Genomic DNA, 20,141 nt, shown 5'->3' on the forward strand with positions numbered 1-20,141 from the left:
TAACCCCCAGTTATTTGAACCACTTTCACTAGCTGGATAATCAAAACTGTTTGGTCTTAATTGTTACAAAGAGCCATTCCAAATGCCATAAAAGTCTTGGGTTTTGTTTAAGGAAAAGGAAAGCCATTTAGCCTAAGACCATAAAATACATTTTAAACAACTGTCCTTGACTCATTAATCCCTGGAGATTTTGGTCATCATTTTCCCATGAAATACAAGTAGGAAACACATTTTGGGGGCTGCTTCTGAACACATCCAAATAAATCGGCGTTAAAGTGATTTCCATTTGGCCTGATGCCTAAATGTGGTAGAAATGTTGTTTTTCATTTACTATTTTGCTCACACATGTGCAGAGGGTAGAAGTTGGAGTTCGTTGTTTTTTTTGGTTTTTTTTGGTGCTAATGGGACACATCATTTTCGTGCTCTGGCCACTTTTTACTTTAAATCCCAAACTAATCCTACGTTTTGCAAAGGTTTGCCTGTCTGTGTGAGGTTTAGACCAGTCTGCCTTAGAACTGAGGCCAAAAAGTCTAAAATTATCCGATTCCAATGACAGGTGAGTTTTTTATGTAAAAAAACGGGGTCTTGAAAAATTAGTATTTTGTAATGCAAGTAGAAAGTCCATATTATTTGGTATCCCTGTAGAGCTACATCTCTCTACTTTTCTGTAATACCAACAGTTTATCTTAAATGACCTTGATGCTACAGAGCTTGGAAGTCAGGTACTACCTTCTGACACACAGATGTGGTGCCAGGGGTTAATGAGTTAAGCATCACTTTGGGAAACATTGCCACAATAATTTGTCATTCATAAATTGAGTATCATTTTGGGAATCATTCTCATGTTTTTTGCTTTTTGTTGGTTTTAATGAAATTTTCAACAAATTATTAACTATATCATGCTGAGTTAATGAAGCTAAGTGTCTTTCCCAAGGACATACTGAGCTAACCCAGGCTGACTTGGGCAGGTATTGAACCTGGGGCATTTGGACTATGAGTCTAACACTCTACCAACTGAACTATCATGGTTCCTCAACAATGTTGAATCAGCAGATGATATTCCTTCCTCTGGCCGTATATACATCTTCCTAATCATAGATCTTGTTAAGTTTTGTAGCCTGGCCTCTGTGTTAGCTGGTCACTTATGCTCCATCAACACATTTCTAGTTCTATTTTGGAAACAGTCCATTCTTTCATTAGGTCATGTATGTATCTTTAACTACATGGTATCTCACTTATTTATATGCTTCCTTTTAGAACATTGTATCAGTGTGACCACAGTAATCTCTCTTATTCTGCATTTACCTAAGGTGAGAAGGCATATAAACTTAACCTCTGCTGATCAGCTAAGAATTCAACTTCTTTCAGCTATACAATACCAAATCTCTTTTCATCAGACCATCTATGAAGCAGCTATAAATAATCTGGCATATTACTACTGTTGAATATACATGTAATTCATGTTAAACTAGTCAGTATAAAATGATAACATTAACACATTAACCCCTTAAGGTTTTGCCATTTTTGCCTGAAAATCAAGTAGGAAACACATTTTGAAAGCTATTTCTGAATAGACTCGAAAACACCAAATCCCCAATCATCTTTCAAGAACATACTGCCTAACTGGGTTAGAAACATCATTTTTCGTTGGCTATTTGACTCGCGCATGAGCAGAAGGGTAAAAGTTGGACTTCTTTTTTTTTTTTTTTATTTGCTAAACGGAGCCATTATTTTTGTATGGAGACCACTCTTTATTCCAAATGCCCATCTTATCCTACTTTTTGCAAAGGCTCATCTGTCTGTTTGCAGTTCATATCGGTTTGCCTTAGACCTGAGACCAAAAAGTCTAAAATCCAGACACAAAATGGGATTCCGACCACAGGCGAATTTTGCGTTAAAAAAAAGTCGGGTAAAAAAAAATGAGGTTTTTCTATCCGTATTTTGTAGTGCAACTAGATATTCCAGATTATTTGGTATCATTGTAGAGCTACATCTGTCTACCTTTCTATAATACCACCCACTTCAGTGTAACATGCATGACCATGACGCTACAGAGCTCGGCAGTAGGCTACTACCTCCTGCCCCGTAAAGACGTCGCTAGGGGTTAATGTGTTAAGGCTGTGTCACTCACAAAAAACATATATGGTATTTTTGGATTTTTAAGCTTAATTGCACATTAAAAGAATAGCTTACCCTATCGTTATGTTAGGTCATTCTGTCTTAACCGGTCATCTTGTGTCAGATGGTTAATTAGTTCTGCCTTTCTTGACTGCCCTTTGATCTTGATTAATTAGTCTTTGGGATACAGGTGATTTAGTGAGGTGCATGACTCATAATTGGGATGTTTTTCATTATGAATTGACTATTGATTTTCCTATCTATAATCTAAATTGACCTAGAGCACATTAATGAATATGCAAGCTACAGAGATAAAGGTGGTGTGAAATGGTATGGGAATTTCAGATAGCATGTCTTTAATGGGCTGGAAATTTAATTTTTCTATCAGTATGAGAAATTTTCTATTTTTGGAAACAAGTGGGATTTGTAATGCAACATTACACAAATTCTGTGGTTCATACATCATGTGAGACAAGTGAGAGACTCTAAGATCCGGCAACTTGTTACCTACCATTGATGGCATTGACTTGTACTCATGAGATGATTTTTGTTAGAGTACATTAACTGCTTATTATGGGTACCATTGTTAATTGGTGCCATCTTGCATTGTTATTATGTCATTGCAACAATTAAGTGGACAAAGAGTTTGAAATAGTGAAAAAGCAACAATATCACATTTGATACTTTGTTGTGCCAATATTAAAATCATAAATGAGCTACGGTAACCATATTTTATTGCAAATATACACGTGCACACAGTGAAATGAAAAATACAGTACCTTTGTTAAAATATAGGAAGCAGATTCAATGGAGTACTATATTTCACTTCCTAATTGAGGTATGATGACTAGTGAAATAAAAAATACATACCTTTGACTTTGTTAAGATAGAGAAAACAGGTTATATGGAGCACTATGTCTCACTTCCTAACTGGGGTATGATGACTTTAAATTCACACACTTTTTACCACTTGAAGCTTTTGTTGTCATGGTGATATTGCCATGGACTGAAGATAAGTATCTTTTTCTGTATGCAAATCAGATATGACAGATCAATCCTTTCAATGTTGATAATTTATCATGATTTCTTGAAACTGCAGAATTTCAGCATCAGATTTTGAAAAAAATAATCATTTTTTTTTATCAATTTCAGAGCAGCTTCCATTGCAGCCAGTGCTGGTGGACCCGACTCGAAGAGGCCCAAGTTGGTTATTTGGCCAGAGTGGAATGATGCTGATGTCAATGGAGAAAAATGGGTGAATCTTCAACATCATATCAAGAATTTAAATACAATAATGAAATCATCGACTATCAGCATGCCAATTATTTTGAATTATGTTGTCAAGACAAATGTCATCCAGGGAAAATAATTGGTATTTGTAGCCTGTATTTTGGTCTCCTAGTTTAGTCTTTACAATGGAAGGTTTTTATTGCATTTTAATGAACTATGCTGGGAAGATTTATTACATCAATGCCCATTTTATGTGCAAGTTATTAAGTTAACCTAGTTAAGTAATTTTAGTGCAGAGATGTTTTGAAGTTATGATTTTACTTGAATGACTTGGATATTATGCTTATTAACATTATTAGGGATTTTCCTAATGCAGAAAACCAGTCAAAAGTTTTTGTTCTTCTCAGGGACTCGCATTTAAAAGTCTTTTGAATAACATGAACCTAACTTTGTAAAAATATTCTTTGCTGTTTTCGAGTAGAAAGATTCATAATTATTCCTCTAGGATCCTCTTGTGAAAATCTGAACATTTGAAAAGACCAGTGTTTGCAAATATTTGATCAAATATTTTAGATTAAAACATGATATGGTTTGTTCATCAAAGAGAAATGAGGTTAATAATGGTGTTATTTTGTTATTTTTGAAGTTGTTTCGTCCTGTTTCATGTGAAAATTTGTTCTCCACAGGATGTTGCCCACAAAGGAAAGGAAAAGGATAAGGGAAAATCACCTGTTGTAAGTATTAATTTCTATTTATCAGTTGCATTGCAGTGGTATAGTGAACTAGATGTTGACAAATGTGAGTTTGCCAAAGTAAGTCCATAGAGCTTAACCAGCAGGGTCCAGCAAGTTTTATGCCAAGTCCAGATAATAGAGGGACTAACAGAATGCTGAATCTAAGATACTACAGCTCACTCTTGTTATAGCACCATTGATTATAACATTATTCCTGATATAAAATGGTACTGTTATTGACCTTATTACCAAATTAAATTTTTTTTTTTAAATTTCAAATTTTAAACAGCCAGTAGCTGAAAAATGTATCTGAAAACTATTAAAATTGAACTGATGTATGAAATATATGACAGAAGGTTTTAAAAGAAAACAATATGAAACTTAGTGTTATGTCTTTATTAAATGCACAAATGCCACGAAGTGAAATAATGTATTTATTCCCTGTTCCCTTGCTTGGACACACATACAAGCATTCATTAAATTTTCCTGATCATTCTCATTTTACAGTGGTTTGGTACCTAATGTAGCTGGTAGTTATGGACCCCAGCTACTGTATTCTAATGAGGGAGAGCTATTTATATTAAATCAGTTTGCCCTGGGGGCTGCTTCGTGACATTACAGCTAGTTCTGTCATTTTCTAAACATTCTTTGACTGCCATGTTTTTTCTCCTGGTATTTTGCTAGGCAACCAGCTGCTTTTGAAATTTTTGAGACCCTGACTAGCATTTGTGTTTGCATATTGTCAGACATTTCCTTTTTTAATGTACCAATGCTTATTTTGGGGGCAAAATTAACAGAGAGAGAGAGAGTCAAAAGAAAATATTTACACCAAAAAGGACAGTCATATAGCTTCATATATCATATAGCTTCATATATTTAATAATGAACAATGTTTAACATCTATTCCTTGAAGATGTGCAGGCCAAATTTTGAGTCATATGATATGCCATATTGACCTGGATATAAGGTGTACAATTACTTTGATACAGTACAGTCTTTTAGACTCAGATGTACTGTCACTTTCTGTTTTTTGCCATTTTTTATCAATTTTAAATCTCCAGTAAAGAAGACCCATGTGACCAGCATTGCTTAGGAACCATTCAGTATATTCTGATGTGATTTGATGTGTACATTGTATTATAGACTCAGATGTGCCTTTTACGGGTTTTGTTTTAGCAACTCCATTTTGGATAGAATTAAGGTCCTTGACAAATGAATTTCTTCCAATGGAATGTTGCTTGTAACTGGCATAGCTCCCTAACCATCATATTTGGTATGAACATTGTCTCATAGACTTAATATGTGCCTTTCCTGGGTTTTGTCTGTATTTGCTGCCTAATGGCCATTGATCCACTTTGTTCCACAACAACTAATTGCATATTTAGTTTCTTGAAATGTTATGTACTGCTGTGCTATTTGACTCTATCATAGGTGTCAACCCCTTGAGATGAAAACCTTTATGCCAGACCAATAAAAACCTTACATGAAAAAATGTATTCATACATTACATAAGATCAACAGTTTTAAAACTGCAAATGCTATACACAAAGTTTTTATTACATATATTTACATAATTATTACATATATTTACATAATTATTACATATATTTACATAATTATTTACATTTCTGAATCTTTATTTCATTCTTTTTACTTATACCACTATCATCTTCCTGCTTTGGCTAAGCAAAGAAGCTTTTGGTATATTCTCCCTTCTTCATTTCAAAATTAATTTCATGCAGTTTTGTCGTGAAGTGTTCCTCCAGATCATATATGCTCGACACCACCACTTTAATGTCTTCACTGCATATTTTACAAAAAGCATGTGAAGATCCTAACTTGGATACATCTACAGTGCCAGGGAAAACTTTAATCCAATCAGCCTAAAACTTGCCACGAACTCGGTTAGTGTCTTCAAGATTGCATTTCTTTGAGTTAGGCTCAGTGATTTGATGTATGGAATATTTCAACTTGATGAGAGAAATAAAAAAAATAATTTAAAACTTTATATTTGACATGTGATATAGGAAGATCTTCTGATTAGAAATGTGTTACAAATTTGTATTTTTTTCCATAAACCCCAAGATATTACACCAGGAATTCTCCAAAAATTGAAATCTAGAAATAAAAAAATTGACAGTAGCAGTCCAGAAGTTTATACCTCGTAAGCTGTTGATCGTTTCTATTAAAATTGCGTATCTGGTGTTTGAAAAGTTATAAATTTGCTATATGGTGTGCTGATTTTGGTCACATACTTGTTATAAATTGGCAGTGTTACATATTTTCGAGCTACGAGAACGATGTCACTCAGTGTCTGTACTATGTCCGTCATTATGGCAATGCATCTTCCTGTTTGCATCACAGGGGCTCATATCGTTGCTTACAATTGACCTGTCATACATGTACTATATAATAACTAGTTATAATATAGTACATGTATGACAGGTCACTTGTTATTAATAACTAGTTATTATACAGTACATGTATGACAGGTAAATTGTAAGTAACGATATGAGCCCCTGTGGTTTGCATTACGTATCTGACAAACTTTACTCAAAACTTTAACAGCGTGGTAAAATGCCAGTGCTAAAATCAGTAGAGTATTTATTTTCAATTAGTATATTGTTAAAATTTTAATAAATCGACTGTATCTCCACACACCAACATGACTGCCATACTATGTAAAGTATGAAAATTGATGCAAACTTTATGCATTTAATAATAATAAGTATAAATAATAAAATAATAATATATAAAATAAGAAAACATACTTACTACACAGGTAGTTAGGCAGTATTAGAAATCCGAGTGAGCGTCAAATTTCAAAGCGATAAATGACAAGATCTTCACACACAAAAGTTGAACCATGAATGAAACTCGTTTCATTATCAAAGGAAAAGCACGGTTTTGAGAATGATTGGATTGGTTGTTTCTCATTCTAAAAAAAAAAAAATTATGCCCCGAGTCCCAGATGCACACAAAATAGTTGTATGGCCGTACACTGATGAAAAGAAATAAACCATACAAATTACAAGTAAACCATACAAGTTGACACCTATGCTGTATGCAGTTGAAAGAAACTGATCCAGTCAGATCCATTGTAAGATTTAAATTGGGAGGTTTTTAGGAATGATCATAGAGGCCTGTGACCTCCATACACATCAACACATGTATCATTTAAGTTTTGGCAAAGATGTCATTTTATCTTATGAACTCCATTTTGGACAGATTTATCTCCCTTGTGAAGCAAGGTCTTGTCTTCAGGTAGAAACTTGGAATGTTGCTTGCAGTCAGATTAGTCCAAAATCAACCATTCAACATATTTTGATTGCATTTGATAAGAACATTGTCTTGTTGTGCCTTTATGGGTTTTGTCTCCTTGACTCCATGTTAGAGAGAGTTATGGCCCATGTCAATCAGTTTCATATTTTTGCATTGGATGTTGCTTGTAAAATGAATGTATTCTCTCCCCCCCGCCCCCCCCTCCCCCCCCCCCCCCGGGCAAGTTCCCATTTTAGGTCTTACAGGACAAATTATAGTGTGGTCCTTCTGTAATTCACTTTGCTTGTTTTTTTTTATTTTTTATATAGTTTTTACTTTGATAAAAAAAAGTAAATGTCTGATATATAAATCAGTACTCCTTGACCAATTCCATTCTGTGTGAGATATTTTATACATTTTGTTATGTTTTATGTATTGAAGTCTTCATGCTTAATGCTTGGTATGTTCTCTCAAACAGTACTGTTTCTATTTCAGGCTGCACATTTCTTTGAGGATCCAGAGGGGAAAATTGAAATGGCTCCATCACTGAAAGTGGATAATTGGAAACGCCCTCAGGAATTCATTACTGAGAAGGTAAATGAAAACATTTAGTCCATGGTGATTGCCTTTGTTGTAAAAATATTCCAGATATAGATATTCCATGTTTTTTAGGTAATTCTTTTAATTAATAAAAGGATAGAATTCAGAGTTGCGTGTTTTAGGCATTCAGATATTCAACTTTCATTGTCAAAAACTTGCATTCAGTTATCTGTTTCAGACACCATTTCCAAACACTTTTTTGCCAATATATCAGTGTTCAGTATTCACATTTTGAAAATGTTGTGTAAATGAGGAATGTTGCACAATGCTGTTTCATTTGTCATGAGTAATCACCAATGCTTCTTTTGAATATACCATGGTACTCTATATCTTTCCAAAATGGTAAACTATTTTGAATTCTGTACCAACCTAGGTAGCTTTTTAACATTTAGATTTTATAATAAAATCATGTAACAGATACCTCGCACTCTGGTAAAACTATGGCAAAGTTCTGAACATGTTGCTGTTTTATCATTTAAAAAAATTTTTTTTCCCCTTTGTATGATATTTGCAATCCCATTTTACTTTATAAAATGCCTGGTATGTCGTTTAGATTATAAGTTTTGTGTGAAGTAGGAAAGAAGATTATCGAGATTTGAGTCATCTTAACATGCTAAATGTGACTGTCTTCATTTTCCCAGACGCCACAGGTGGTGGATCCAGATGGTCTCAGTAACTTTGATCTGATTAAAAACAATGAACATCTGCATGAAAGTGAGGTAAGTATGATTAGCAATATTTCTTTCTGGATGAATATTGTACACCAAGCCACTTGCTGAACTAAAATGGTTTAATACTGACAAATTTGGAAAATAGCTGCATGTGTGATGATATGGGGCTTCCCGTTTTCATCTAGTAATGTAGGCACATATGGAGCTTCCCATTTTCTTGTAGCAAAATAAGCACACATGGAGTTTGCATTTTCCTGTAGTGAAAATAGTACACATAGAGTTTAACATTATCGTGTAGAAAAAAAAAAGCACACATGGAGCTTCCCCTTTTCTTGTAGTGAATTGGAGCTTCATATTGTTCTAGCAAAATTACATGCAGAATCAGTTTTTACCAATAGGTGAGAAGACACATATCCTTTCTCTGCAGCTCTTCATTAAAATAGGTTGTTTCTAATTTCAGCTGTTTCATTTAATGAATTTTAAGGCAAATAGTGTTCAGATATTTCAGACCACAATTAAGATTAGTATGGTAAAAATATCCGTAATTCATAGTCTGGGGAGCCAGAGTCGGTTAATTGATAGAGCACTGGGTTGAAGATTGAATAACAGCCCATGCCAGGTTGTCTACCTGTGTCCTTGAGAAAGGTACTTTGCTCATATTGCATTAGTATGATATAGCCAATAATGTGCTAAAAGTGCCACTTAAACCAACAACAAAAAAAGCAAAAAATAACACATAACCTGCCTTACTGTAATTTATTTCGAAATTTCTCGTTTGCTGAGCACATCTGAAAATTTAGCACATAAATCCTTTGCTAATATTAGAACAGGATTGCAATACCTTATTTAGTGTAATGTCTATGGTATTCTCAATTCAGATCCATATACATCAAGGTACAGTAGTGAAGAAAAGTCTTTAGTCACACACACAAGCTTGTATACTTCAGGTCAATTAGCATTTCAGGGCTAATGTCTTTTTTTGGTAGTTGTTGTCTTTGATTATAAAGGAAGATTGAAGGTTGCGAATAAGTGTTGACGATATAAATTATGACAATTTTACATTTAGTTTTTACCCCAAATCACTGTTGATGACACTACCAAGTGTTGTGATGGAATCAAATAATGTTGTGCCAGCCTTTGATCATTAAATTAGGCTAACTATGTTTAAACGAAATCTTTTATTTTAATTTTAAAATTATTTTCTTGTAACCAAGATTATATATCCTAGTGTATGTTAGTGAAATAACATTTCAATACAATTGCTTAATTTTTCAATTCTTGTGCGTTGCATTGTCTAGTTTCACATCTACTGGATTTGGACATTTTCAGTGCTGGATTTTCTTTCTTATGAACTGTGATGATGCAGAACTTTTTTTTCAGTGCTGTTATCCCTAAGAAATTCCACTTTTTCTTATTTTATACAACATACAACACTTTGAGTTGTAACTGTACAAGCTTTATGGCACATTGCAAGTCATAATTATTAATAGAAACTTAAATATGGTCATTATAGCAGAATATTGATTATTAGCACCAGTTTTAAGCTCAAGGTCTATACTGGTAAAATCAGGTTGATAAGCAGTCCTGGCAAGTTCATTTTGCGGTGTAATGGTTCACGTTGTGCTTTCAGGCATTCATAACAGGCCCATATGTCCATCTTATGAATTACCCATGTTCCTAAATCAATGGTATTGGTATAGTCTGTTTACAACAATATTTATTTTTTATGAACCTCAAATCATTCTTGTTTAACTATAATGGGGATATTTTCAATAATATTTTAACCGACTGCAAGAAATACATTGGTTATTTATATGGTTTTTCTCTTACTGTCTGATCCTCTTAGCAAATGTTTTTTTTCTTTCTTGGAATTTCTTGCTCATATTTTTTACATGTCTTTCTTCATTAGTTAAACGGAGCTGTTGATGTTATTGTCTTTTATTTTTATTGCAGCTGATGCGTAATATTATCAGTCAGATCACATCTCTATGGGAAATGAGTGCAGTGAAAAATCTTCCTCCTGAGCAAAGTGCTGACCCCTCTGTTCCATATGAGGAATACTCTCACACCTGGAAACCATGGGAACACATTTATGCCATAAACAAAGTTCAGAAGGGGCCTCACATACCTCCATTTAACCCTTATGGAAAGTATGTGGTTAGATTGTATTGGATGGTAAGTTTCATTACATTGAGGATGGGTCCTGTTGGTTTTGTTAGTAATCTTTAAATGACTCACTTTATACTATTTTGTTTTTTTCTTTTGTCTTGTTTGCATTTGCAAATGAAAAATAAAGTGTACTTTTTCTGGTGATGACAATGGCAGTTTTTAAACTCAGGATTAAACTGTGTTGATTCCTTAAGGGTTTTAAATGCCCCATTTCTTTTAGCAAACAGGGTATTGACTAAGGTCTGTCCTTTCTGTCTTGCCAGCCAGCCTTCCAGCCAGCTAATTTTCACTTCCAAACAATAATTTCCTTTATTATTGCATTTCAGACCACTTTAATAGCAAGCTTGATGTTGATAAGACCTTGTTTATGTCAGCATTATACAACATCATTTAGCAGAGTTGTTTCTCATGATTGTCAGACCCACCCACTTTTATTTCAGCATAACAATGCCCTTACTTAGTTTTGGACCTATTCATTGTTATCTGTTCATAATAATTCTTTTGATTATGTATGTATTTCATGTCATCTGTACATAATAATTCTTTTATGTACGTATTTCATGTCATCTGTACATAATAATTCTTTTATGTACGTATTTCATGTCATATGTACATAATAATTCTTTCATGTATGTATTTCATGTCATCTGTACATAATAATTCTTTCATGTACATATTTCATGTCATCTGTACGTAATAATTCTTTTGATTATGTACGTATTTCATGTCATCTGTACATAGTAATTCTTTTATGTATGTATTTCATGTCATCTGTACATAATACTTTTATGTACGTATTTCATGTCATCTGTACATAATAATTCTTTCATGTATGTATTTCATGTCATCTGTACATAATAATTCTTTTATGTATTTCATGTCATCTGTACATAATAATTCTTTTATGTGCATATTTCATGTCATCTGTACATAATAATTCTTTTATGTACGTATTTCATGTCATCTGTACATAATAATTCTTTTATGTACGTATTTCATGTCATCTGTACATAATAGTTCTTTTATGTACGTATTTCATGTCATCTGTACATAATAATTCTTTTATGTACGTATTTCATGTCATCTGTACATAATAATTCTTTTATGTACGTATTTCATGTCATATGTACATAATAATTCTTTCATGTATGTATTTCATGTCATCTGTACATAATAATTCTTTCATGTACATATTTCATGTCATCTGTACGTAATAATTCTTTTGATTATGTACGTATTTCATGTCATCTGTACATAGTAATTCTTTTATGTATGTATTTCATGTCATCTGTACATAATACTTTTATGTACATATTTCATGTCATCTGTACATAATAATTCTTTCATGTATGTATTTCATGTCATCTGTACATAATAATTCTTTTATGTATTTCATGTCATCTGTACATAATAATTCTTTTATGTGCATATTTCATGTCATCTGTACATAATAATTCTTTTATGTATGTATTTCATGTCATCTGTACATAATAATTCTTTTATGTACGTATTTCATGTCATCTGTACATAATAGTTCTTTTATGTACGTATTTCATGTCATCTGTACATAATAATTCTTTTATGTACGTATTTCATGTCATCTGTACATAATAATTCTTTTATGTATGTATTTCATGTCATCTGTACATAATTCTTTTATGTACATAGTTCATGTCATCTGTACATAATAATTCTTTTGATCTTGTACATATTTCATGTCATCTGTACATAATTTTTTTATGTATGCATTTCATGTCATCTATACATAATAATTCTTTTATGTACGTATTTCATGTCATCTGTACATAATAATTCTTTTATGTATGTATTTCATGTCATCTGTACATAATTCTTTTATGTACATAGTTCATGTCATCTGTACATAATAATTCTTTTGATTATGTACGTATTTCATGTCATCTGTACATAATAATTCTTTTATGTACGTATTTCATGTCATCTGTACATAATAATTCTTTTATGTATGTATTTCATGTCATCTGTACATAATAATTCTTTCATGTACGTATTTTGTGTCATCTGTACATAATAATTCTTTTATGTATGTATTTCATGTCATCTGTACATAATTCTTTTATGTACGTATTTCATGTCATATATACATAATAATTCTTTTATGTATGTATTTCATGTCATCTGTACATAATAATTCTTTTATGTACGTATTTCATGTCATCTGTACATAATAATTCTTTTATGTACGTATTTCATGTCATCTGTACATAATAATTCTTTTGATTATGTACATATTTCGTGTCATCTGTACATAATAATTCTTTTATGTACGTATTTCATGTCATCTATACATAATAATTCTTTTATGTACGTATTTCATGTCATCTGTACATAATAATTCTTTTGATGATATACATATTTCATGTCATCTGTACATAATAATTCTTTTATGTATGTATTTCATGTCATCTGTACATAATAATTCTTTTGATTATGTACGTATTTCATGTCGACTGTACATAATAATTCTTTTATGTACGTATTTCATGTCATCTGTACATAATAATTCTTTTGATCATGTATGTATTTCATGTCATCTGTACATAATAATTCTTTTGACTATGTACTTATTTCCACAATAGTATGCATCTTGATACTCAGTCAAGTTGTGTAAGCATTTTGCCAAGTTATATGGCCTTTGATTGTCAGACCCACCTAGTTTTGTTTATACACATTAGCTTTTTTAATTATTATTGGATTTTTTAATATTTTGATATTGATGAGATCTCAGCTGTGTGATTGTCATTGTTGCTGATTTAGGTTTTCTGCACACAGCATCATCTTTTAGCACATTTGATGGCTCCTTGTCCAGTTTTTGTATGTTTAATTTGTCAAAGTCTTTCCAAGTAAGATATTGGGAGGAGGAGATTTGTTATTGCGTGGATCACGGGTGGTAACCATCACGGAACATTTATGGCCTATGTTTTAAAATTTTAAGTTGTTTTGACAATTTGATATTACATTTTTTCATGTGATTGCAACATTTCCTGTTTTACTGCCCATCATGTTTATGACCTTCTTTTACAAGATACAGCTCTAGTAAATGAGGATTTTTAGGATGTTATTGGCAGTTCTGTTGTCATAGAATATGTTTTACCAGCAGTGTCATTCTTACATTTTGCAACATTTTGTCAAGAAATTTAACTTACAAAATGTAATTCTTTGTGGCAATAAGTCACTTGTCACAGGATCATTATGATGATGTCATAGTGGCATCACCATTTTTTTACAATTGTTATTTGTTTTTGCTTTATATTTTCAAGAGCTACAAGGCAAATAATCTATCCTATTTAATTTAGTTTATTCCCATAAATTTGGTAGATGTGTAAAATTAAGAGATTATGCATAATTTGGCATAATAGGTTGCATTGTGAACACGAACAACAGTACCCTATAATTATATTGCTGTCCATCAAAACCATTGAGTATACCACATTATAATGAGACTGCCTTACAGTGAATTAAATTATACATTAAATTTCATTATAACAAAATGAAATGAGATCCACGACCATATCCAACTTATAACAGGAATGGTGTTATAATGAAGGACCTTATAGTGAGTGCTGCAATTCTTTCTCAGTTGAGTGTTCTGGAAGATGTTTGGGTGTAGAAAATCATATATGAATATAATTTTAGGGGACTTAAGGGAATAATAATAGGACTTCCCCATTGAGGAATATTTAAAAAGTGTGAAATTCCTAGTTTTAGAAATTTGCTCAAAAAAGCTTTGTTTTCAATTGTTCAAATAGTTTCTCAATATGATTGGCAAAATACATTTTCTCAGTAACCTTGGTAAACATTGTCTTTTTAAATAAATATTATCAAGTACATATCATTTTTGACAACATAGTCCCCAAAAATGAGTTTTGCATGAACCAGAAACAACCCAACCCAGTGCTCAACAAACACTTTCAAACAACACATGCATTGCTAATGTTTGAGTATCAAAATACATTTTTATTTACCAAGGGAGCTGACTCTTTTTAATAATGATATTTTCAGGGGTGCTGGAGGAAGATTATTGTTGATGATCAGTTTCCATATGATGACAATGGTCAGCTGTTGTTGCCAGCCACCACGATGCAGAATGAAATCTGGTCTATGCTTCTGACAAAAGCCTTAATTAAAGTAGCTTCACTTGAGTATGTATCTGTTTGGAACTTTCTTGCTTGTTAAGACGTTTTGGACATTGCGTCAATGTTTCGAATGTTTTGCTGAGTCATTCACCACATTACTGTATGCTTTATTGAATTAAATCAGTGGTCTGTTCATGTGAAATCAGTGGTCTGTGTCATGTGAAATCAGTGGTCTATTCATGTGAAATCAGTGGTCTGTGTCATGTGCTAGAAAAATTTTAAACTGTTGTTTTTCTTATGTGAAATAAAGAGTGTCAGGCCAGATTTTTGCTGTTAGGTGATATATTGAGTCTTAGGTGGGAAATATGGTTAATTTGTTCATCCAAGGAGCAATTATTTTAACAAAATAAAATAGAAGTTCTTATTCCTACTAGTGATTATTGGGGCTACATTTACTTAAAGAAGAATGTAACAGAAGCATAATTAAAATTCAAAATTTTATGAGATTGAATTAAAGTGTTTCTGTCTGCATTGTTGAGTCTTTACAATTGCAACCAGTACCACACTAGGTAAGTGTAATATGTCCTTGGTTCTTTAGTTAGACATAGTTGACTGTCATTTCCATTGCTTAAGTAACATTGTCTGTAGCTAATAGAAAAGATCAAACAATTCATAAGTACTAGTACCCAAGTATTACTAGTGACCCCTGCACATGGTCATGTCTTCAACTTGGAATTGTTTTTGTGTCCAAGTTACATCTTATATACCTTACACATGGTAGCTGGCATGGCATAAGACTGGTTTTTATTGTTTTTAGCCTTTCATCTTACACATGCATGAAGCAAAATACTAAATAATGAACCAGTCTGGAAAGAAATTGGATTGTTGTTCATCTAGTTCCGGAACCAAATTGCTTCAGTTCTGAGAAACTGGCATGAGAAAAAAATGAGAAAAAATGATTAATATACAAATTGTTTAACTTTATTTATTCATCATTGTGACCGCTTTGCTTAAGGAAAACTGTCCTCACAGATACAATAATGTTGTTGGTGGAAAGGCCAAGCCTGAACACTGAATAATTGAATTTCATTGAAATGTGTCCATATTTAACTTACCAAACTTACAAAAGATAGAAATCAATCAGCTCATTTCATAAATTTATTTGAGAAATGACCATTTGTTTAAGAAATTTAAAATTAATAAATTCTGATTTAAATTGTAATAAATTTATTTTGGCAGTTTATTTTTTTTTACACTTTTTATTATGACAGTTATACTGGAGGCAGCAGCAGCAGTGAGTTTGGTGACTTCAGTGTAATTAACTGTTTGACTGGATGGCTTCCAGAGGCTATTCCTCTACAGTAAGTAAGATCTGACTCCCATTCAAACATGAAAATATGAACAAAGAAAATAGGCACAAATAATTAACTCCAATTAAAATTAACAAATCTCAAATTTTCAATACCTTTGCTTAAAATAAAGGTAAAATTATTGAAATTGTAAAATTAGACAAAAAGTGTTTTGTTACAGATCTGTTTTCTGATAATAAATGGTCTTTTGTACTTTTTTTCTCAAATTGAAATTTTGCATTGTATAACAATGTTTTTTTAAACATATTTTGCTTGAAATTGTCTCCACCATACAAATCTAATCTGGCTAGTCCAGCATATAATATCAGGCCCAAATACCAAACCATATAAGATGGGAAATGAGATTTAATTCCTTCATTTGGCACACAAATTCACTCTTATCTAGAAGCTGTCAAAATAAATCTTGCCAATGAAGCACAATTCTCCATTCCCACGTTACCACTGTGAATATTCATACTCCTGAAATAATATTTATCTTTGCCAATTCATGAAGTCCTCTACCAACTGTGTGCTTGTTCTGAGTAAATTCTTTGAAATCAGAGCCTCCTGTTATGGTCATATGTCCTTGTATGCATATGCTTTGCACCCAACTGCACTATCTGAATCTGGCAATTGCATACAGCCTCCATTTTTTTCTGTAGAAAATACAACCATACTAAACTTGAAGTTTATTGAAACCTCTAAAAAACTAATTTCATTACCTTTTCAGATTCCATGTTCACACTGAAAGCCTTGCAACAGCTTAAATTATCAAATCATTAATATTTCATGCTTTAAGAAACATGATTTGTTCTTAAAATTTGGAAAATGTTATCTGTACTGTTGTGCCCAGTCACATTGTTATAAAAGACAATGCAAAAGCAGCCAAAGCTGCCTCACACCCAGTAACACATTTCTGAATGGAAAATTCCATATAATGACTTTAAATATTATATAAATTGTCATGTTCTATCTACGTGGCAAAATATTTGGAATTGAAAACTCTGCAGATAAACTTAATGACATTAAACCCATCATTTGAAAGTGTCACCCCTCATATAAAATCAGATTGCACAGATGAGGTGATATGATGTTGCTCACATGTAGGACACAAACACCTGATCCTTGTATAAGGGTGATTGTTTAGCAGAATGAATACCTTGCCAGTTTCCATTTTCTTGATGGGTGCACCCATTTAGCCCTGTAAGACAGATGTTTTGTATGTGAACTCCATTAAGTATTTTTTTGGTAATATTCTACCAAAGAAAGTGTTGGACTTCTGAAAAAGTGTACTTTGTATATTAAAAATATTTGACCTTGTATGTATGGGAATTTTACCTCGTTTAATTTTTATCTATTAGTTATATACCTTTTAGACAATTTTTAACATATTGTTCTTTTATTATTTTTCTGGAATTGGTTATCATTCCACAAGTCTTTCACAGTTATTTACCTTTATCTTTTATTATTTTTTTTTAAATATGTGACCAGTAACCTAGATTGTGCTCATGTGTCTTTAAAAATGTACATAATGGACATATATACATATTAATCCATTAATGATAATTAACGGAAGCTGAATGTATCCGGAAGATGGAACACAATTTCTGAAGTTTGAATTTATTTTTTAGGAATTGCACAAGAGAAGTTTCGATTGTTTTAGTCTCATAATATTTTTGTTTGTAAATGAATTTTCACATTTATATGGTTAATTTTGTCTTTGTTATTACAAGCCATTAAATCAGAGTGCATGTGTGTGTGTGTATGTGTATGTGCATGATGTGTGGGTCGAACAGATGGAGAGTTTTAAGTGAGAAAAGGCTGTTGCACTTTGGAATTGCCTTCATTTCTTCTTGGAGTGCCATTTCTTGGCTGAATAACATATGTTGAATTATATTGCTTTATTTAAACAGTACGTTAAAGGAAATAATTTGTTTCACATTAGGAATTACTTGGCTTTATTTAGCTATCGATTTTCAATTTCATTTGTTCATTTTCGTTAATCTTTTCATAAATATAAATTAAATGTGGAAGCTGAAAGGAAAGTTCCTAGATCAATCCAGAGGATTTTGTTTGTTGTAGCTCAGTTGATGTTTATATTTAATTGCCATAAACAATAGAATCTGTGTAATCCACAATGGAATTAGTAATGCAGGTATTAAACAGTTTGAGCTTGATTGGACTTAAACAATAGAGAAATAGAATATTCTGTGTTCATTTTATTATTGGGAGAGAATCTGACTAAATGTTGTTGCCACATTGAAGAGGCATCCAGAATACACAGGGGCAACATTACGCAGGCTTCATTGTACTTTTTTCCCCTCACAGTAATGAGACATTGCATTATGTAGCTAATTACATTTGTCTGCATTTTTTTACCTGCCCCTCCAAAACAGTGGCTTTCTTCTCGGTGATCCAAACGAACCTGTGCCCACAGAAGACAGATTTAAGTCCGGCCGGGCCTCTCCTTTAGTCTCAACTAAGCAGGTGCTAGAGAAATACTTTAGTCTAAGCTCTGTGCCTACTACTGGTGAAGTTTCAACAGATGGAAATCCAAGTTTGTCTCGATGTGCAAGTGCTAAGCTTAAAGGAAGCTCAAAAGATGTCAGGCAAGGAGGCCTGCTGTGACCATTGTTTTTTTTGTTGTTTTTTTGCATGCCCAGTTTGACAGATAATTTGTTGAGTTTTTGCTGTGATATATTTTGTTTCATTCAATATTTCTGTTGATTTTCAGCATGCTAAATAGATTTGAAGTTTTGCCAGCTCTTAGACTTATTTTAGTTGATGTTGTATATAGTAAAGCATTTATAACTACCATTAAGGTAACAATGGAATTTTTCCTTGATAATTTCATTCATATGGTAAGGTTTGAGTAGCAAACAAGACTTACCTAAATCAAATAGGTTACCATTTTTCATTCTCAAAGTAAAAGCTTGTCTGTGGTAAATTTAGTGCTAATAAAACAGTGTTTGACAGACTTTAGTAGGTTTTAGAAATCATTCACTTGCCATTAATGCAGAGTCATTCATCTTAGACTCTTTTGATATATTTTGTTTGACTGGAACCAAGTTCTGAGCAATGTTACGGAAGTGATTGAGAATTAAAGAACCAGTCTGTTAGCCAGTTGCCAATGTAAACCTCATTGACTATCAGACACTGTTCATTAATAGTAAATCATGCATATAGACATCATTACATTAAGAGCAGAAAATGGTAAGCAATACACTTTAGGTTTGTCTTGTATATTATTAAAATATAACTATATAGAGGAAATCATTGTGGAAAAGTACTAGTATAGGCTAATCACAAGTGTAATATAGAAGGTGATAAATTCATTGTATCAGAATACTGAAATATTGATAATCTTGTGACATGATCATTTACTAATACTGAAATATTGATAATCTTGTGACTTGATCATTTACTAATACTGATATTATCATTTTTGCAAATCTTTATATCATCGACTTTTGAAACTAATACTGAAATATTGTTAATCTTGTGACATGATCATTTACTAATACTGGTATTATCATTTTTGCAAATTTTTATATCATCAACTTTTGAAACTAATAATTTTATTTACTTTGGTTTATTCAGAAAACCTTAGGTTGGCATAACATGGGTGCCAGTGGTCTTATTGTTACTAAATTGAGTTTGATAATTATTGCTTGTTATGCACAGATACAAATTCATTTTAGGTTTTTACTGTTGCTTGCATTTTTTTATATAGTTTTCTCACATTCATAGATATATATATAATTATGTGTTCCAGTCTAGAACATCAATGAAGAATATATATTTCATCACATGAATGTTGTTGTACATCATGTGACATCAAAATAGCATTTCAATTGTCATATTGCTATTTTATGCTTGTTTGTATGATGTCAT

At 32.3% G+C, this 20,141-nt stretch overlaps 1 protein-coding gene across 15 annotated transcripts in view; it reads left to right on the forward strand.

Annotated features, from left to right (window-relative positions):
* The window catches only part of LOC149786326 (androglobin-like), a 303,462-nt gene that overhangs the window by 149,971 nt on the left and 133,350 nt on the right, over nt 1-20,141 (forward strand). For all 15 annotated transcript variants that reach the window (XM_089976736.1, XM_089976732.1, XM_089976733.1 and 12 more), the window contains 7 exons: nt 3,271-3,373; nt 4,035-4,082; nt 7,839-7,937; nt 8,585-8,662; nt 10,568-10,789; nt 14,825-14,964; nt 16,170-16,259. In XM_089976736.1, coding sequence (XP_089832862.1) covers nt 3,271-3,373; nt 4,035-4,082; nt 7,839-7,937; nt 8,585-8,662; nt 10,568-10,789; nt 14,825-14,964; nt 16,170-16,259 — 780 coding nt within the window. The remainder of the gene's footprint in view (nt 1-3,270; nt 3,374-4,034; nt 4,083-7,838; nt 7,938-8,584; nt 8,663-10,567; nt 10,790-14,824; nt 14,965-16,169; nt 16,260-20,141) is intronic.

Source organism: Sinohyriopsis cumingii, chromosome 12, assembly GCF_028554795.1.
Source record: "Sinohyriopsis cumingii isolate HCF-2022 chromosome 12, ASM2855479v2, whole genome shotgun sequence".
Lineage (NCBI taxonomy): Eukaryota > Metazoa > Mollusca > Bivalvia > Unionida > Unionidae > Sinohyriopsis > Sinohyriopsis cumingii.